This window comes from Peromyscus maniculatus, chromosome 2 (assembly GCF_049852395.1).
Source record: "Peromyscus maniculatus bairdii isolate BWxNUB_F1_BW_parent chromosome 2, HU_Pman_BW_mat_3.1, whole genome shotgun sequence".
Lineage (NCBI taxonomy): Eukaryota > Metazoa > Chordata > Mammalia > Rodentia > Cricetidae > Peromyscus > Peromyscus maniculatus.
This window is the reverse complement of record NC_134853.1, coordinates 43065110-43086843: the sequence shown is the minus strand read 5'-3', so window position 1 is coordinate 43086843 and position 21734 is coordinate 43065110. Positions and strand designations below refer to the sequence as shown.

The window sequence follows — 21734 nt, the reverse complement described above, 5'->3', positions numbered from 1 at the left end:
TATGAAGCTTCCCATGAATATGAACTATGCTTATTGCAAGAACCTTTCCTTTCTCCTCTAGCAGCATGAAAAATTGATGGGTAGAATGGAAACAAGTTTCTATGGAGGAGAAATGGGAACAAGTGAAGATGGACTGTATTCTATATTTATCATTTATCTTGATTTCCACTTGTTAAACAGATTTCTAAATTTAATATATTAATTCAAAGTTTTGAACATGATATTAAAGAGCTTTTTAATATGTACAGTATTTTCAGTGTTTACTTGTAAAGCTGTATCACTTATGCAGTTTATCATCATTGAAATGACTGATAAAAATGAGTGAATTAGTTTGTATGTGAATACTGAAGACTTAACCCAACTACATTAATTCTTTTATCAATCTGACTTTCAGAATTATTAAATGAAATATGTTAATCACATTTCCTCAGTTAGTATTTACTTACTTAGCATGTTGTCTTTGGTGAATATTTAAAGACATTTAACCTAGTTCCTGCTATCTATGTTAGGAAAGGAGCATCTTGAATTTATGATTATAACCTTTTGTCAACTTTGTGAAAATGAATGGATACAATGACAGTGTGTGTAGTACCAGGAATCTCAATATTCAAAATATTTGTGTTAAAATATACTTTATGTGTATTTGTCATCAATTCAGGCAAGGGACACATACAGAACAGATTATAGGACAGTGAAATTAAGCCAAAGAAACATATTTTTTTCCTTGTTTTCTTCAGTTAAATAGTCAATGTTGACACACACTGGAGTCATAGTCAGATCTGCTAAAAGGAAGTTAATGTATTAACAAAGAATAGCAGAAAGAAAATTCTGTGTTAGACAACTGTGAAGACATTGCCAGTAGAGTCAATATTAGGCAGGTTTTAGCATGTAGCCTTTGTAGTCAAGTTTTCTCAGGTCCTGCCTAGCCCTGAGGTCAGGACAAATCTCTCCCTCCTGCATTTTGAAGTCACTTCATCCCAAGTAAACACATAGAGGATTATATTATATACAAATTGTATGGCCTATGGGTCAGACTTCTTGCTGTCAAGCTCTTGTATCTTAAACTAATTAATTTCTATTAATATATGTTTTGTAACATATTCCATGGCATTAGCAGTCTGCTGGCATCTTTCTTCTCCTTTGGTGGTGGCTGGCATCTATCACACCTCTGCCTTTCTTCTTCATGTCTCTCTCCTTAGATTTCCTGCCTGCTTCTAAGCTCCCTTGCTTTATTTATCAACCAATCAGAGCAACACATATTCACAGCATATAGAAAGACATCTCAGAAAGACATTTATGTAGTATAAATAATCTTAAAGTACCATCATCCTTAAAAATCTTTAAAAGTTTAGTCTTACCAGTTGGTGGTGGCACATGCCTTTAATTCCAGTACTTGCGAGGCAGAGCCAGATGGATCTCTGTGAGTTCAAGGCCAGCCTGGTCTACAGAGTGAGATCCAGGATAGGTACCAGAACTACACTGAGACCCTGTCTTGAAAAACAACAACAACAGCAACAACAACAACAAAAATTTCTGTCTCCTTAAGGCATCCAAAGTATCTTCAATGTTCAAAATTCTAGTCAGAAGGTTTCTCTGGTTCCACCTGGCCCAGTGTGGTCCAAACAAATCTCTCTCATCTGTAGTCTCACAGCTGCTTATAAAATAATCAACGAGAGGCTTAATATTAATTAAAACTCAGTCATTGACTCAGGCTTATTACTGACTAGCTCTTACACTTAAATTAACCCATAATTCTTATATATGTTTAGCCAGATGGCTTAGTACCTTTCCTCAGTTCTTCCTTGATCTTTCTTCCTCTGTGTCTGGCTGGCAACTCCTGATTCTGCCCCTCCTCTTCCCAGAATTCTCTTAGTCTGCTTGCCTCACCTATACTTCCTGCCTTGCTACTGGCCAATCAGCATTTTATTAAACCAGTATGCAAGAGCATTATCCCATAGCAAGTTGTTTTTTTTTTTTTTTTTTTTTTTTTTTTTTTTTTTTTTTTTTTTGCTTCAACACATGGATCCTGAGTTTTAGCTGCAAAAAACTTCTTTTAAATACATTAGTGGAAGGGTACCAGCATGTCTATTTGGGTCACTATCTCAAACTACCAAACATGCATTATTTGAAGTGAAATCCAGCTGTCCCTGACCTAGCAGCTGATGAGAGAAGTACCTCACTGCAGTGTCCACTCTGGTGTTCTGACATGTAGTGTACAGATGACCCCCTAACCTCATTGTTGTGGTCTCTACTGTGCACTCTATTCAAATTATCCACAGGGCCTCCCTTCCATAGTCTCCAGATCATACTGCTTGTAGATGACCTTTCAGGTATACCTGTTATAGTCTCCACTATGCAGTGTATGGTCTCCATTGTGCACTGAATGTTCAAGTGTCCATTCAACTCATCATTTTGCAGTCCATGTCCAAAATTCAATAGCCAACAATGCCAACAATACTCTATTGTCAGTTTTTTCCAATACTTTATCAACACACCTTAGACAGGATTGACACTTTAGACATACAGGTTAAGTAGTGAGTCCTAGTTTAGACCATAATAGTCTATGATACTTCCTCTCTTTTCATTTGGCGGAGATTGGGTACATAGAGATATTATGAAATAAGTTGATTAGTGGCTAAAGTCAACTTAAGCAAGATTATACTTTTTCTTTCTCATTTTCCCCTTCTTGGCAGTAAAAAAAAAAAAGTAAAAATTTAAAAAAATAAAAAGTGATTTTCTATCTCATATCTACTTAGTGTTGGAAATGAATGTTCATTAGTAAACATGTTCTGAAATGCTGTATTTATGCTGATGGATAGATTAGGGAGTTATTTATTCTAAATCCAAAGCAGCACCAGAGGTTTTAAATGCCCCCTTTAACTCCTTTTCTACACAGAACTTCACTTGTTTAGATATGTACTTGGTTTTTCAACTACCATGTCCAAACTCCTTACACTGTTGTGATGAAACAGTATTTTTCTGGCAGTTATTCTAAGAATTTATTTTATTTTCTTTTATCAAAAATTTGATTCCTTGTTGTACTTTCCTCCTTTCATATTTGAGTCAGTAATCAAGGACTGCTGTTGGATTCTTGGCTGACAATTGACCTGCCTATCCTTTCACATGGGAGTCTGATACTAATTAGGAAATAAAGCTGGTTCTGTTCCCATCATGTTTAGACCCTTTTATTTATCCATCTATTCAAGTCAAGGGTCTGTCTGGTTATTTAGCATTCAGAATTAATTAAGAGTGCCTGTTTGGAAGAATAGAATAAATTAATGAGAGAATTGAAATGTATAAATATCTAATGCACGTAATCCTAAATAACAAATGTCAAGATGGCTTGCTTTCCTATAATGGATTTTGAAGATAATGCCCCTACTGATGTTACTTATTTTATTTGAGAAATAAAAATTTTATAGTCAATTTTTACTAATTATTAATCATCCTTACAAGTCTTACAAATACTTAGCCAAGCTTCATGGAAATGATACTTACTTAAAAGAAATTCTACAGATTTATTTTAATTCTACCTTGTATCCATGAAATGTACTATTTATACCTTGCAATTTATTTATTTATTTATTTTTAATATTTTGGCCAATATCTGACTTAAAAATATGATATATGACTGTCTCTTTCTAGGGAGGTGCAGAACATAGCATTCCAGTTGTCATTTCCAAAATCTCCAAGGAACAAAGAGGTAATATGCTTAGCTAACTCTTTAGTGGCCAGTGCTCTGTAATCCCATGCTCATTGATTGCTATGTAAATGGCTCCCCTGGATCCCCAGTCTCACATAGAGAGAGATTAAATCTGATTCTTTACTTCCTCTTTCTTCTCCGACAGGACAAAAATGGAAAAGTGATTGATGAAAATAGTTCAAATGATTATATATGAACAGCTTCTGAACCATTGGTTAAAGACACAAAAATCAAGTCACATTTTATGGACAAATCCACATATAATCACTTTTCTTAGTTTTACTCACTTCCTGTGAGACTTTATCCAAAAACTATCAGGAATATACAAAGCAAGTGTTTATTGAATATTATTGGGAAAACAAGGTAGTATTTCCCATAAAGCATGGAACTGAAAGCTTAATTCTCAGATATTTGCATAGAGATATCATACTATAAATGCATAAAGAAAACTGGTAACCCATTAAGAAGAGTGATCAACTTTTAATGAATGTGCATATATACATAAACACGTAAACATCATACATACACACACACACATATAAGTCTTTGATAACTGTAAATAACATGCTTTGTTTTGATCACATTCATATTCATTTTTCCAACTTTTCCCAAATCCAACTATTCATCCCCAGAGTGTATCACCTGAAAAGTCAACCATGCTACAGTGGAAAACCACACATCCAAGAATATTTGGTCAGCACAAATTGGCTTGTTGAAAAACAGAAAAGCTAAATGTTGGGAGGGGACTGACCATATTTCAAGGGCTATAAAGACATACAGTGCTAGAACCAAGAAGAAATGTCTGCCTATTTTAGCAATTGGAAATAGCTAAACCATATTATTGAGTTTACATGCTTTGTGGGTTTTAAAAATGCTAGCCATATAAAACACTTATAATGTGTTTACAGTTTTATCCTTAGTTAAAATAAAAAGCTTTACTTACTTGACAAATTTACTTACTTGACTTGATGTCAAGGTGTATTCAATTCTTCTTATTCACAGCAGAGCTGTCAGGACTGCTTTTCATCGGAGATGCAATTCTACAGGTATACATCTAATTATTGTTTTTGTGGATGCAAACAAAAGCCAATTTGCAATACACTATGTGAAACTGAGGATTTCTTTTCATTTCAGATAAATGGAATTAATGTGAGGAAATGCAGACATGAAGAAGTGGTGAGTTGACTTTTTTATGATGCTATCATTTCTCAGATTCAAGTTAATTATGAAGGTACAAAATTATGCAGCATGCTACTGTACTGCCAAGGCCTTCCAATCAATTTTGACCCTTAGAAATACAGTTAAAAGTACTGTCATGGCAAAATGATTCTCAAGGTGAAATATATATCTAAAATTTTCAAATGCTTGAGAGTTTATGACAAAAGAATTGGTTTCTGTAAATTTTTAAATAACACTAGGGACAAAAGGAAATGCACAATAAGTGTGTATGAGTGTGAGTGAGTGAGTATGTGTGTGTGCATGTGCAGGATAGTGTAAAAAAAAGGAGAAGGGAGCAATGAAGGAAATTATTTGCTAAAATTTTCATCGTGGCATTTTCTTGAATGTTTTTACACATGTGGAGGAGCAGATACAAATATTCTAAGTTAATAAACCTGGGACATAAAAGCTGAGCTTCATGAACCACTATAAATAGTTAAACAACAGATGTTTTCTAATCCACACTTTAATAGAAAGGTTAAAGAGTCTCTATTACAGATAATGAAATGGCACTGTAAAACTGAATGAAAGTGTTAGACATTTGGGGAAATATTGGTCACAACTGAATAAATAGCATGGAGAGCTCACTGAATTTTGTACTAGTTCCTACAGGAAGAGATAAAGAGAAACTACATTTAACATGTGCTTAAGGATAAAAAGAAGTTATTTTCATGCATTTATACATTTAAAATATTAGCAGGGGAGCTGCAAATATCTGTGTTAAACTTCCATTTCCCAAATAGTACTTTTGCAGAAAGCTGGGCATCATGCTGGTGGTTACCAATACTTTGTCGTCACAAAAGCATATTCAGGTCATGCTTTTGCCACTCTGTGTTGAAAACCCCATACAACTCTCTGATTTTCTATGAATCTGTGCAAAGCAAGGTGATATTTTAGAGGACAATTTGCAGCAGATGAAAGATTAGCACAGTGCCTGTTCTGCAAATCCCAAGTTACCTTTAAGTACAGGCACAGAAACAAAGGAACCTTATCTTCAGTCTTAGAGCTCATTATCCAGAAAGAAAAAAAGCAAAGCGCATCCTCTTTTCAAAACACATTCTGCTACTTGGAGTTATACTTGTAATTCGTTATTCAGAGGCAGGCAGCTTGCTCAGATCAACTGTGCTAGAGCTTTCACTAAACAGATAACCACAGCATGGAAGATTAATGCTAATAGCCTGACTTAGGATGATGTGTATTCTTAGTTTAATAAAGTTATTAAACATTGTATTGTTAATTATACATAGTTACTCATACTAAACATATTTTTGAAGAAGCTTAATCCTATTGGCCTTAAAACATACTTACCAATTTTTTGTTTTATTTTATTTTTATTATTATTATTATTATTATTGGTTTGTTTTTTTTTTTTTGGACAGGGTGTCTATATATAAACATGGCTGTCCTGAAACTCATCATGTAGACGGATAGCCTTGACTCACAAAGATCTGCTGGGATCAATGGCATAAAGCCACAACATCCAGCTGCACTGATGTTTTTATTTAGCTCTCGTCTTTGACTTTTCAAATGCAATTAGATATTTTCCCCTCACTGTTTTAATTCATATGTGAAAGAATTTCTACTTCAGAGGAACTGATGTGTTAATTACATGCTGAAGAACAAATATATATGGCCTGAAATTCACAAAAGCTCAAAGAATATAAGTAATTATGAAGTAGCATGTTCATATGAACAGTCCTTATGAAGTTCAAGGTTTTAAAATAAATTGAATGGATATAACAACATGATGGTTTGAAAGAGCCTTTCTTTAGTCCCTGGCACCATTAGAAATGATTGATTCAGGCTCTTTTGAGGATCAGTTTTATTTTGTGGGAGTTTCTTGTGGCAGAGCTGCTTCTGTGTTGGAATTGCAGGTTAAGGTCCTTCCATATAAATGGTACACATGCTGTCCACTGGGATCATTCACTAGGAATTCCTTAGCTGAATACAATAAATGATCTCAATAAATCACCTGCATCTGTGTTTTTCATGCTACCAGCTTAGACTTAAATAAAACAAATCTGGACTTTACACATTGCCCAGGACCTGTTCTGTACTTGAAGCCTTAGAATAAGATTGATGAAGAATTACAGGTTCTTCACTAAAACATAGAGCCAGTGTGTAGTGCCACCTTGAGCAATGTGAGATGGTATGGACACTGGGCCCTAACTCCTAGTAGCATCTGTGTACAAATCTTGTCTAGACTACTTTCTTATGATGTAGATTCAATTTAATGAATTAACCATATCTGTGCCTCTGTCATTCATCAGCAACAAGGAGCTGATGATTATTGCCATGATACCCAAATGATATAACACATGATTCTCCTAGCCCATATTAGGAGTTTTCCACATTCTGGTTCTACACACATACACATATTTTCTCTCTCTCTCTCTCTCTCTCTCTCTCTCTCTCTCTCTCTCTCTCTCTCTCCTTTTTCTCTCCTCTCCTCTCCTCTCCCTCTCCCTCTCTCCACACACGCACACACATGCACGCACATGTAAATATGTGTATACTGTTTCAACTGATTACAGTCAGGAATCAGTATGAACATTCATGAGAAGAATGACATGGCCTTTTGAGGAATAAGGATGCCCTTTTCATCTTCCTAGGTTTTCTTTTGTGTTTGATATTCCACTTCCTTCATGTCTCCAGAGATTCACCTAACTGGACTAGCAAGGGAATGAAGAAAAGGCAAACACAGATAGAGCTAGGGAAACTGGGATTGGGTGGACTGGGCTTTCTGGCAAAGAAGCTGCAGCACCCTGGATGCTCAGTGTATTTATTGTCTACAGTTGAAAAGGAAGAGTGGGAGTATGGTATACACATCTGAACAAAGAAGTGGTGTTTACTATTATACAGCTAAGCAAGGAGGAAGATTTAGTTAATATCCCTAGGAGCAGTCTCTGTGGGAGAGCAGACTTCAGACAATAAACATCTGGGGAGAGAAAGCTATGGTAGACATTTTCAGCACTCACAGCCAAGATTCACACTCAAAGCTAAGAAAGCCTTTTCTGGTGGTCATTTGAGCCAAATCTAGGGAGAACTTGGCACTCTCATGAGGCTGAGGAATTGGGGTTCTTGACATGTTTGTGGCCATTTCAACAGCACATTTTAACTCATGACTTCACTGCTCTATTTACTTATGTGAAGATGATTTACCACCTTTAAGTTTTACCTCAAAATATCAAAAGTCTCTAATGATGCAGGGTTTTTCTTCAAAAAGAACTGTATCTATTGTCTTTGCAATGTTAAAATTTATGCCGCTGGGTCAGAAATTGTGGCGCACATATTTATTCTAAGTACTTGGGAAGCAGAGGCACATGGATCTCTTTGAGTTGAAGGCCAGTGTGCTCTATGTAGCAATTTTCACGTCAGCTTAGAATTGAAATTGTAATTGTCTCAAACAGCAACATAAAGAAAAAGGGAAAACAAACAAACAAAACAAAACAAAAACAAGAACAAAGAAAAGAAACCAAAATTGGTCTTCCCTACCTGTCAATGAACTGGAACCACATTGGATTGATTGTCTCCTTTACACCTGGCTTTCCACATACCTCTTTTCTTAGTAAAATCACATATCAGAACTTCATTGTGTGGCACTATGTGGATCATACTGAGTACTGTGTGATTCTGTTCTGAGAACAACTCTATGTAACTCAAGCCTTGTGGGTATATGGGCAGTTTTTGTTTTGTTTTATAGAATTTAATAACTATGAAAGCATGCAAAGCATTGGAGAAAATAATTATGAAGAGCCATTATGAAAATAGTGTTAACTTACAGTAATCTTCATAAAGTAAGAGTGGATGACCTTTATACTTGTTAGTGATAAATAGGAAATACACCAAAAAACTTAATATATACCAAGTATGCACTAGGAATCAATATCAGAAAAGACCTGTTCATTAAAGGGGTCCTAATTTTATTTTACTATTATATTTTGTTATTATTATGTTTAATATTTATTTTAGTTTGTGTATATATGGAGTTTTGCCTGCATATATTTCTCTGTACTACTTACGTGGTTGGTGCTGGTAGAAGCTAAAGTAGAGTATCAGATTCCATGGAACTGGAGCTACATACAGTTTGGGGCTTCCATGTTGTTACTGGAAATGAAACTGTGTTCCTTTGGAAGAGCAACCTATGCTCCTAATGACTGAGCCATGTCTCCACCCCCAAGTATCCTGATTTTAAAAAGAGAAGATAGTACCATAGCTGAGACTTCCATACAATGAGACTTTTAAAATTTGTCAATCATCATCATTCAGAGCCAAATGAATGTATAAGTAAATTTTTCCAGAAGTTTAATTGTAGATAAGCATTTCTGTCTTAAAGTTTATGAATCTAAGGGTGTGGCTTCATTTTCCCCCATGATCCTTTCCTCAAGAAATTATTCCATAATTTGAAATGCAGATAATTTTATCTTAATACTAAATTTGTGATATTGGATGAAATTCTTAAAAAAAAAAAAACACAATTCTTGTGAGAACTAAATGAGAAGCTAAAATTTTATCTTTTAAATTGACACATTTTTACAGGGGAAATAAATATTTTAAAAACTAATATAAAATGCAAATTACTGAAATTTTAGCTTTCTTAATTGAAGCTTTATATATTTTAAAATTTCACATGGAGAAAAAAAAAAGAATGTTTCTTTCCAGTTCATGTTAAGCCAGAAAACAATATTTCAGCACTTACATGAGACACTTTAGAACCCAATGCTTCTTAATGTTGAGCAGGTACAAGGACTGTACAGCAGCAAGAACATACTTAAGGTGTGACCTGAACATACAGGTCACTTTAGGCAACAGTAAATGAGGAGAAGATCATCCAGCTTCACATCCTGCTTAGCTGCTAACATGATTCACAATTGGAAATTAAATTTGAGCAGTAGTTGATTAATATCTTCATGAGAATTTGAACTACTGTGGTCACTTTCATATTGAATTAAATCCTATCAAGGGAAATCATCTATAAAATTATTAAATTTTAATACTTTCAATTAGTTTGTGAAATGTTAATTGCCATGACTAAAAGGTCAGAACTGATACCCATGCTATCTAAAATTACAAAAATCAAAATATATAAGATTTTTGCAATATTTGTTACTTAGACTTGGTACCCATAGGAATTTTCTTCTTTGAATTTGTGTCTGTCACCAATTATATTGTGAATTTCTCATGTAACATATTAATGGCTGAATCTTTTCTTGGCTGCTGATTTTCATTAAATTCTTATTTGTAGTCCTATTTTTTTGAGCAAAGATGAACAATATACCTCAAAGTCTCAACTTTCATTTTCTGTAACAGGGCAAATCCAAGCCTGGCAAACTGTTGTGTGGGTGGACAATTTCAATTTCTTGTATTGCATTAATTTTATTCTTTCACAATTTTATATATACCCACATTCTTTCCGTTCTCCCACTGCCATTGAAGCCTTCTCCCTTTCCTTCCTTCACCAAGTTATCACCCACATGGTACAAGTTATCTCCTCTAATAGTGTAGATAAATACAACAAGGAAAACAACTTGTGAAGGAAAGGTTTTATTTGACAACACTTACAATCAAAGTGAGAATTATGGGTAGGAATTCGAGGCACAAACTGAAACAGAGTCCATGGAGGAGTACTGCTTCCTGTCCTGTTTCCCCTGGTTTGTTCAGTTTAATTTCTTTATTTCTTTTCTTTTTTTTTTGTTTGTTTATTTGAGACAGAGTTTTTCTATGTAGCTTTGAACCTTTCCTGAAACTCACTCTGTAGACCAGGCTGGCCTCAAACTCACAGAGATCCACCTGCCTCCGTGTCCCGAATGATGGGACTAAAAGTGTGGGCCACCACCTCCTGTTCAACTTAATTTCATATACAAGCTGGAATCACCTCCCCACAGTGGGCTGAGTTCTTCAACATGAATTATGCATCAAGAAACTGTCCCCACAAACATGCTTCCAGGACAGTCTGATGGAGGAAATTTCTTGATTAGTTTTCCATCTTCTCAGATGACTCTGGTTGTGTTAAGTTGACAAAACTAATCAGAATATATGTTAAAATAAATTGAAGTTGTTTTGTTTTTACTTTATATTCCACTGAATTTGACCAGAGCCATCAGTGTAGGTATGGGTGTGAAGCTCTCTACTAGAGTCTGAGTAACACACATGTGGCTACATCAATGACATGATTTCTTTGCTTCCACCAGTTGACATTCCTGGGTGAGGGGGTACCAATGAGCCACTCCCCCATCTATGACTGAATGTTTCCTGTCTTATGTAGTCTTATGTAGGCCCTATACAGATTACCATAGATGTTGAGTGACAAGTGCCTCAGGCCAAAAGACAGTGTTTCAAGGCCAAATATACAATTATTCTGCTTTTAATTTCATTCCATATCCTCTTTTGCAATGTTCCCTTAGACTAAGGGATAGTGATATGGATGGATAACCATGTATTGCTGAGCACTGAAAATTCACTTGTTCTCAGCATATTAACTAGCTAGGAGTTCTTATATCAAACACCATGTGTTACAAGCTTCTCTGATCAAGGCTGAGAACATTGTTATTCTGTGGTTGTAAACATAAACATTTATGGAACATTTTTACAGTATGTCCATTTAGCAAAATAAATTTCTAGGTATATTCACACCTAGCACCTATAACCCCCTGTGTCTTTGACCAGGTAAACAGCAATTGGAATAAACTACAGAGCAGGGGTTAGAAACAATAAAAACCACATGGTTTCTTCTATGACAGTTGTGTCATTATTGAGCCAGGAAGCACATCTTGATTTGCAAGTTGGTATTATAGTATGAAAACGATAAAGCTAGCAAAGACCATTGCTGAATTTTCTACCTAACTGCCTTGCAGCCAACCCCCCTTCTATGAAGTCTAGCCAGCAGAAAGGAATATTTTCAATTCATTTCCAGAATGTTTTCATTGAATTATGCAACCAACATTTGTAGTGTCTTCAGCAACAGATTCTTAAAACATTGTTCTAGGCAGCAAACAATAAAATTGGGTGTAACCTATATAATTTTTTGAGATGCATGTGGATATTGGTCCTTCTTGACTAAGTACTCCTACAGGGGTGTCTCACACCTTATAACACATTTTTTATTTAATAATCCATAGCTTTTGAGATCAGCATTATCAATTCATAATATACCCTATTACTGCATCAAGTCATTTTTAAACGACTTATAAAGTAGTAGATTCATGTGTGACTTGCTCAAACATTCTTAGCATTGTTCATTCAAATACTTGGACTTCAACTTTTCTTCCAATGTCCACACCGATTCCTATTTAAAATTTGCATCTCAAATTTTCACTTTCTCTGTTTTCATAGCACATATGTTTTACCATTCCTACTCCCTTTAAACTCTCTATCCTCCTCTTGACAGGCTTTTTTCATCCCCACCCCAAGTATTTACAAATATTCTAGTTTAAATATATGAAACTGAAAATTCAAATCTATATCTCATTTATAATAAACATTATGTCATATATGAATTTCCAGATCTGGGTAGCTTTGCTCAAGATAATTTTTAGTTCCACATATTTTCCTGAAATGCTCATAATTTCTATTTCTTTACAACTGAAAATTTCTATTTTATACATATGCTATGTTTTTATTTTTTAACTTTTTTAAAATTTATTTTATATAACAACTACAGTTTCTCCTCACTCCTCTCCTCCTATCCCCCACCACTTCGCTTCTACACTCTCCTCATCCCCTCCTCCTCCATCTTCATCAGAAAGGGGCAGGCCTGCCATGGTCTTTAACGAAGCAGGACCAAGCCTTGCATAAATGCTAGGCAAGATAATCTAAGATAGAAAATAGGTTTCCAATATCCAACTAAGTACCAGGGGCAGGTCCTGAACTCACTGGCAGGAGCTTTACAAAGAGATCAAGCTATACAACTGTCACACACATGGAGTGGGTCTAGGTCAGTGAACTTTAAGTCATTAAAGAAATAAATTAAAGAAGATATCAAAAAATGGAAAGATGTCCCATGCTCATGGATAGGTAGAATTAATATAGTAAAAATGACAATCTTAACCAAAGCAATCTACAGATTCAGTGCAATCCTCATCAAAATCCCAACACAATTCTTCACAGATATGGTAAGAGCAATACTCAACTTCATATGGAAAAACAAAAAGCCCAGGGTGCCTAAAACATTCCTGTGCAATAAAGGAACTTCCAGAGGTATCACCATTCCAGACTTCAAGTTCTACTCTAGAGCTATAGTAATAAAAGCAGCTTGGTATTGACCTAATAAGAGCCTTGTGGATCAATGGAATCAAATCAAAGACTCTGATATAAATCCATACACATGATTTTGACAAAGAAGCCAAAATTATACAATGGAAAAAAGAAAGCATCTTCAACAAATGGTACTGGCATAACTGGATGTTGACATGTAGAAGAATGGATATAGATCCATATCTATCACCATGTTCAAAACTCAAGTCTAAAGGATCAAAGATCTCAACGTAAATCCAGTTACATTGAACCTGATAGAAGAGAAAGTGGGACGTAGCCTTGAATTCATTAGCACAGGATAATACTTCCTGTATATAACACTGGTAGCACAGACACTGAGATTGACAATTAATAAATGGGGTCTCCTGAAACTGAAAAGCTTCTGAAGGCAAAGGACATAACCAATAAGATGAAATGGCAGCTTGGAGAATGGAAAAAATTTCTTCACCAACCCCACATGTGACAGACAGCTGATCTCCAAAATATATAAAGAACTCAAGAAACTAGACTTATGATATGTTTTTAATATCTACCCATCTTTTGATAGACATTTAGGATGACTTCATTTCTTTGCTATTATGAAAAGAGCAGCAATGAATATGTATGTGCTGCTGTCTCTCTAGGAACATATTGAGCTTTTGGGGCACATTGCCTGGAATGGTATAGTCCTGACATATGGTAGTTCTATTTCTAGCCTTTTGAGGAACTTTCACACTGTTTTTCCAGGTGGCTGCACAAGTTTACATGCATCAACATGTATAAGATTTTCACAACTTATCTCTTTGTGTTCATAAATTGTACTGAGTTGACAAGAGTAAATAACGATTGTAAGGAGGAATCTATTCTACATTAAGATAACAATGCTTCACATGAAAGGTATACTATACAATAATCATAAAAAGGAAGACATAAGACTGATCATTATCAATTATAATTGTAGTTATATTTCTATTTCTCTTTCCTCCTCTTCCTCCTTCTTTGACATTCATCTTCATTTTTGTTTTCTTCTGTTTTCTTTTTGGGTATCCACAATCTTTGTAGGCCAATGTTTAAATGTCTAAAACCAAGAGCACTAGAGGAACAAAAACAAAATTGAATAAAAACACTCTAGGGAAACACCTTTAACACATCAGCATTCAATTAACAATGTATTATGTTGTAGAATATCATTTTAAGTTGTGCTAGTTTTGTTTATGTTGCATTTGTTTAACTCTGTGAAGCTGTGTTACTTTGCCTTTCTAAAACATGTGATGGTCTAATAAAGAACTGAACAGCCAATAGCAAGGCTGGAGAATGGATAGGTGGGTCTGGCAGGCAGAGAGAATATATAGAAGAAGAAAAGAGGCTGAAGAGATAAAAGAAGAGCCAGAGAAGGGGAAGATATCAGGAGCCAGCCATCTAGCTATACAGCAAGCTATGGAGTAAGAGTAAGATTTAGAGAAGAGAATGGGAAAAACCCAGAGGCAAATGGTAGACAGGATAATTTAAGTTTAGAAAGGTGGCTAGAAACAAGCAAAGACAAGGCCAGGTCATTTATAAGTAAGAACTTGTCTCCATGCGGTTTATTTGGGATCAGATTATATGCTCCCAAACAGAGCCAAAAGAGAAAAAAGCAACCAACAACAGTATTGCTACCTGTAAACAGTGTTTTTCAGAACTCTTTGTTTGCTCCCATGCTGTTCAATTAATATTTATTGTAGAATATATTTAGTCATAATGTCAGAACAGGCAGCAATGTGCTCAAAGTCATCAGTGACTAAGAGAATTAACATAAGGCCCTGAAAAGTAGTTACAAGCACTTGTACTCATTCAAAAACATGTTTTCTCATTTTATTATTTCCTTGAAAAATTCTTGTAATATATTTTCATCACATGTACTTCCACTCCAACTCCTTCAAGAGGCTATCCTTCTCTACCCAGTATAATTTGTTTCCAATCCTTTTCCTTTTTAAAATCCATTAAGGAGAATTTGTGCTGCCCATGTACATATGAATATGTAACCTTCTAAGGGAACATATTGGATCTGCCAAGGTGTAAATTGTCAAAGAAAATTGACGCTCCTTTCCCAGCGTGCTAATGGCAATAGCTCTATGGGATTTCATGCCTACTGCTTATCTACATGTTCAAATTCTCTCTGGCTTGAAACTGTAAAAATTTATGTTAGCTGTTGTAACTACTATGAGTTTATGTGTACAGCAAACACTTTCCTTATGGTGATGTACACCTCTGGATTTTCCAATATTTATACTCCCTCTTCTACAATGATTTCTAAACATTTGGAGACAATGTGATAGATATTTGGTGAAGACTATTACATAGTGTCTAATTTTCTCCACTTTGACCAACTGTGGGTCTATATGTTAATTAACAGTTAAACGTCTATGAATGACTGAACATATGACTAAGAAGAAAAATAAAGTAACAGTTTTATCTGTTCTCAATAGGAAGGGCCCTAAAGGTAGGAGTTCTCTAAATAGAATTTGTATTGGATTTTTTACTGGGCATTTTCACCTTATTTCTGTTTAGATAACCATGCCCATGCTTTTTGCCCTTTCCCCTCTCAATGTTTTCTTGTAACAAGAAGCTTCCATCTCAGAGTTCTTGCTTTTGTTTTCCCATCTACCTATATATTTCAGTCCCTTTAACTCTCCTTATTAAGTTTGATTGCTAACATCCATATCACAACTTCCTGTTACAGCAGCTCTAGAGAATCCAAACTTTGTAGACTTTGAAGAAACTTTTATTCAATGTACATATCTACTGGAAGACACATTTATATACACATGATTGAAATTATAAAAAATAAATGTTATTTTAAAAAGAAAATATATATCAGATGGGGTAATATGCTTAGCTTTCACTCTCAATTGTAACTCATGAGAATAAAAAACCATGAATCCTTGAGATTGTATGAACTTCATCACAAAGCTTAGCTACCACAGAGCCTTATGGAACTTCATCTAACTCTGGGCTCTACTGGAAGATTTGTTATAGGCTTCTGAAATTGTAGGCTCTGAAATAATTTTGTGATACTTCATGGATTGAAGGTAATTTGGCAGGATTCTAACCAAAATTTCCAGGATCAGAGATAAGGAAAAATAAAAGGAAACAAAACCTGCTATTAGAAATCCCTGTATCTTTGGTCCCCCACATAAAAATTGGCATGTTGATAGCTTTAATGAAAATGGTTTCCATGGTATTTCCTTCATTCTTTTCTTTTCTTTTTAAATGACATATGGATCCTAAATTATTTTCTGAGGAAATGTGCTAGAAATATGTTCACTGAGCCTGGCAGCAATGGTGCATGCCTTTAATCCCAGTATTTGGGAGGCAGAGCCTGGCAGATCTCTTGTGAGTTTGAGGCCAGCCTGGTCTATAGAGCAAGATCCAGGACAGGAACCAAAAAACTACATGGAGAAATCCTGTCTCTAAAAACAAACAAACAAAAAAAATAAGCAAACAAAAAGAAATATGTTCATTGAGTTTATCTGTCATCCCAGCCATGAGCACACCTTGTCATACTCTGTTGGATAGAATAAAGCACAGCAAGAAGTTTTTCTAATCCCTTCAAAATTAGTTATCAAAACATAAATTCGTGGACTTGTTACAAAACACAATTTTAAGAACTCAGTGAAAATTTGGAAGTAATGAAATGTTTTAATATCTTGTCTTTCCTAAAAGAGATTAATTAATATGGAATATAATTTTTAAGTTAAAAGTTAGTGAATAATGAGAGATGGTGTTGAGCAAAAGTTTCTGGTAAATTTATATGAACACAGTGGTTATTGAGTGGGGACTTTCATTGAACCAGTGGGCAAATTCTATATCCAGCAATGAATCCCAAGGCCATACACAGGGGGTTTGAGATAGCAGGCTTGTTAAAAGGTAGAGTTGGAAGACAAAAAATGCATATGTGTTTAAATGGAAAAAAGGCAGAGTTGAAGAGGGATAGTAAATGGGAGGATATGGAACACAATTCAGTACCTGAGTCACAACCAAGGGAATGAGGGACTTGTCTACTCTGCACGCAGAACACATATGCTGCCCTGTCTCTCAGAAGAGCAGTCAAGATTGTTTTAACCTTTCCTTTTTCATTTTATTAAGGGATGACATTAGAAGATTATTTTTTTTTTGAGAAAAACTAATCTCATGAAATAACACCAAAACTGTGCATTGAACTTTCCACCTCAATTTGATTTCCCACTAAAAATATGACTCTGGAGTTCATCTGTACATAAACTCTGTATCCTGCACCCTAACTGTTGATCTTTGATTCAGTGCCTTACTTTTAAATACTCCAACGATCATTCATATTTGAAGAAAATTACACACATCAAATCCAGTGTATGAAGCAGGTAGAAAAAGAGAGAGAGAAAATGGTTAAATGGCAAAACAATTTTATAAATAAAATGGTACTATAATTTTATATATAAAAGGACTATAGGGAGAAACTGGAAAAGCATCTGGATTTTAAATTTGACAGCAATGTTGAAAACAGCAGAGAATAATGCTATATAAATAAGACAAGAATCCCCAAATGGGATAAATAACCACATTAAACAAGCTGCTTAAAATAAGTTGAATGTGAGCAACATTAACCAATGTTCATATCAGTTCAACAAAATTAAAGAAGATGCATAATCAGAATTTTCCCAGTGGTCTGCCCTGAGAAGATCTCTCCTAGAGTCCCAGGGAAGATGGTATGGCTGGTGATGAGGTAATCTGAGGGAAAAGAATGTAAGTACAATGGACCTTTTGTCTGTCTGCTTTATTTCTCTAAGACAAAATTCTATCTACATAGCTTCAGTTCTGTTCTGATACTCAGTTCTTCTCTGTCACTTCTTTTTCTGTCCTCTCATAGCCCTAGTAATAACTAAGCTCTTAGGCTCTCGACCTCATCCTCATCCTATGCTCCCCCATCCTCCATCTTTCCTTCCTCTCCTCCTCTCTTGACCTGACTCAAATCCACCTACAATCCATAAAACCTTATCCTTGCTGCTTTCTCCTCTGGCTGAGCCATTCTCTATAAAACTCTGCCTTGTTACTCCCTCCTCCAGCTACGCGACTCTAACTCAACCAGGATTTCTGCTCCAGTCTTTACAGCACCTAGCTATGCAAGAAACTCTTTTGTCCTGAGTTAATAACTCTGCAATGCAACTAGGCCTGAAGGAAAGGGATGGTCTGATCTTCATTTGCACAAGAAACAAAGCTATACATACATACATACATACATACATACATACATACATACATGTAGAGCAGTAAATCTGAGAAACTTATACTTTTTGCCTTTAAGGCCTAGCCATGTATGAGTACACAAGAAATTCATAGTAGAAGACAGCTGATATATTAAAAGCTGAATAACACAAAATATTCCCTGATACATTTCTTCCCTCTAGAAAGATTCTTTGACCTTTCTAGGTATAGCTTTATTATGTACAGCTGAATCTCTATAATATATTCTTGTGGCTTGCAACAATGTAAGAAGTAAAAGAAGGAGCCATTATCAAGGACTAATGCAAGGAAAGTTCTTGTGCTTGGAGTGCATGTTTTCAAATACAAGTGATAACTGATACAAGCAAAATAAAACAAAAGCAAAATAAAACAAATCTTTACTGTATCTCAGAATTTCTTTGGAGACACAGCATGATGTGGTTTTACTTTCTCTTTCTATTCACAGAAAGAACAAAACATATTTTGCTCTCGAATCTCTTTTGGTAATTGTGCCGACTTCCCACTTGTTTTGAAGAGTTTGTTTGTGTGTGTGTTGTCTACAATTCAGATTTACACTTTGTAAATGCATTTATTTCTCCCATCTATGGCCTATATCTCAGTTTTCTTCATACCATCCTCTGAAGATTAATGATTTTTATTGTCATGACAAGTTTTGATTATTTTGTTGTTTGGCTATGAATGTTTACTACTATGTTTTATGCTAAAAGATTTAATAGTTTTAATTTTACCCTTTCATTTGTGGTCAAATTTGAGTCAGAGTTTGTATATATAGTGTTAGCTGCAGTCAGTTGGGTAGCCAGTATCCAGGGCCCACACTGGGATTCAAAAGTTGATTATTTTCCAATAAATTTACTTGAGAATTTTGTTGAAAACAAAATGCTCATCTCTGTCAATGGACTTCATGTGGGTAGAACCTGTGTAGGCCCTTTGAATGCTGCCACAGTATCTGTGAGTTGATATATGTCTCTGGAAGATATTCTTTCCTTAATATCATCCATTCCCTCTGGTTATTGCTATAATTCTCCCTCCTTTTTCATACAGTTCCATGAGGCCTGAAGGGATGGATTTGATAAAGACATCTCATTTAGGACTGGGTGTTCCAAAGTCTCTTGTTATGCACATAATCCAGTTTTGGTCTCTGTATTATTTACCATTGGTAATTTCTGAGTGAGACATTTATCTGAGTATAACAGAATATAATTAGGAATAATTTTATTGCCAAGTAATATAGGTAGTACAATAGTATTAGTTTTTCCCTAGGTCCATAGCATATCTAGTTTCAGGTTCTGCTACCTGAGCAAGGGTTCCATCTCATGGAATGAACATTAAATTCATTCAGATACTAACTGGTTACTCTAATAATGTTTGTGCCACTATTGCATCAGATGATCATGCAAGCAGGTCACCATTGTAGAGTAAGTTTGTAGCAGGGTTGGTGGTTGGCTCTCTTCTGGTAGAATTTTGAGTACCTTCCAGTACCATGAAGACTAGCCAATAAGAGTGAAGACTCTACTGAGGTACCAGCTTAATATCTCTATGTTCCATGAGATATGTAAGCATTGTATTCAGCAATAGGGCCTTACCGTAAAAACTTGGCAATAGTCTGAGTACTTTGTGGGATTCTAATGGGCCATTTGGCTAAAAACTTAATTAGATATAATCCATTTCTTGCCACTAGAGGTTTTACTTGAAGGCAAGAGATGTCTACATGTGGCCTTGTCTGCCCAGTTACTTGGTGACTCCATTTAGATTTCATCCATATATGTATATGTTAAGAGAGTTCTAGTTGATAGATTTCTCTATGACCTCTCAAATGACTGTTAGTGTTAGCTATCCCTCCAAATATGGCCATCCTTACTGCCTTCTCCCCTCTCCACTTCCCTGTGGTTTTTGTTGTTGTTGTTGTTGTTTTTAGTTTTTGTTGTTGTTGTTGTTTTGAGACAGGGTTTCTCTGTGTAGTTTTGGTGCCTGTTCTGGATCTTACTCTATAGACCAGGCTGGCCTCTAACTCACAGAGATCTGCCTGCCTTTGCCTCCCAAGTGCTGGGATTGAAGTCATGTGCCGCCACTGCCTGGCTCCCTTCCCTGTTTAATCCTCTGGTTTTAATCTACCCCAAATCCTTTTAACTGTATGTTCTATTACCCCTTCCTTGGGATATCTTCCCTACTAGTTACTTGTACTGTATCTAATTTCTGTGTTTATTCAGATAATAGAATGCTTACTGAAGCCTTAAAATCCAACATCCATATCCACATTTAAGCTAATGCATACCATTATTTGTTCTTTTGGATCTAGGTTACCTCACTCAAAATTAATTTTTTTCTGACTCTATTAATCTTCCTTCAAATTTCATAATTTGTGTTTTTTCCCCAGTAAAATATTCTACTCTGTAAATATATCCCATTTTCCCAACTCATTTATATATTGATGGGACATCTAAGCTGTTTCCTATTTCTTTCTATCATGAATAAAGCAACAATAAACATGGTAGAGCAAATGTCTCTGTAGTAGGCTGGAGAGTCTTTTAGAAACATTCCAAGAGTACTGTAAACATAGAAATAATTTATTCTGGTAACACTTCCATATCACGGTACATCCTTGCAAGAAGTTCATTCTGGAACTCAAAGATGACAGTAAACCAGATACAGGAACTGAAGCAGAAGCTATGGAGGAATATTGCTTTGGGACATGCTCCTCATGATTTATTTAGCTTGCTTTACTATATCACTCATCAGCTCATAGGTAGCCCTGTCCACAGTTTACTACTGTAGCTAAAAGTTTTCCAGTATCCTGCCTGGCCTACAGTCAGGACAAATCTCTCACCCACAGTCCCTCAGCCTTTATAAAACAATCACACAGAGGCTTAATGTTATTTATAACTGCTCAGCCATTAGCTCAGGCTTATTACTGATTAGCTCTTACACTTAAATTAACCCATAATTCTTAGCTATGCTTAGTCATGTGGTTCTTACCTTTTTTTTTTCAGTTCTGCCTTGCCATCTAGCTTATTCTGTGTCTGGCTGGTGACTCCTGACTCTGCTTTACCTCTTCCCAGCATTCTCCTCTCCTGCTGGCCCTGTTTTCCTGCTTGGCTACTAGCCAATCAACATTTTATTAAACCAGTAAACAAGGTCATGCATCATCCCAAAGCATTTCCTGTTTTCTGTCTAAACAAAAGGAAACTTTTAACTCTAACATAGTAATATTACATATAACAAAACAGTTATCAACCAAGAATCACAGTTATAATATCTAGTCTATTTGTACTTTGCAAATTCAAAGAAAATATTCTATCTACCTTATATTAGTGAGTCTAAAGTTTCA

General features: G+C 35.4%; 1 protein-coding gene across 10 annotated transcripts in view; it reads left to right on the top strand.

The window, feature by feature from the left end:
* Sntg1 (syntrophin gamma 1) overlaps positions 1–21734 on the top strand; it is a 925417-nt gene that overhangs the window by 379111 nt on the left and 524572 nt on the right. For 8 of the 10 annotated variants that reach the window (XM_076564008.1, XM_076564001.1, XM_076564006.1 and 5 more), the window contains 3 exons: positions 3646–3703; positions 4706–4749; positions 4838–4879. In XM_076564008.1, coding sequence (XP_076420123.1) covers positions 3646–3703; positions 4706–4749; positions 4838–4879 — 144 coding nt within the window. The remainder of the gene's footprint in view (positions 1–3645; positions 3704–4705; positions 4750–4837; positions 4880–21734) is intronic. The other 2 variants (XM_076564007.1, XM_042270922.2) reach the window with 1 other exon arrangement.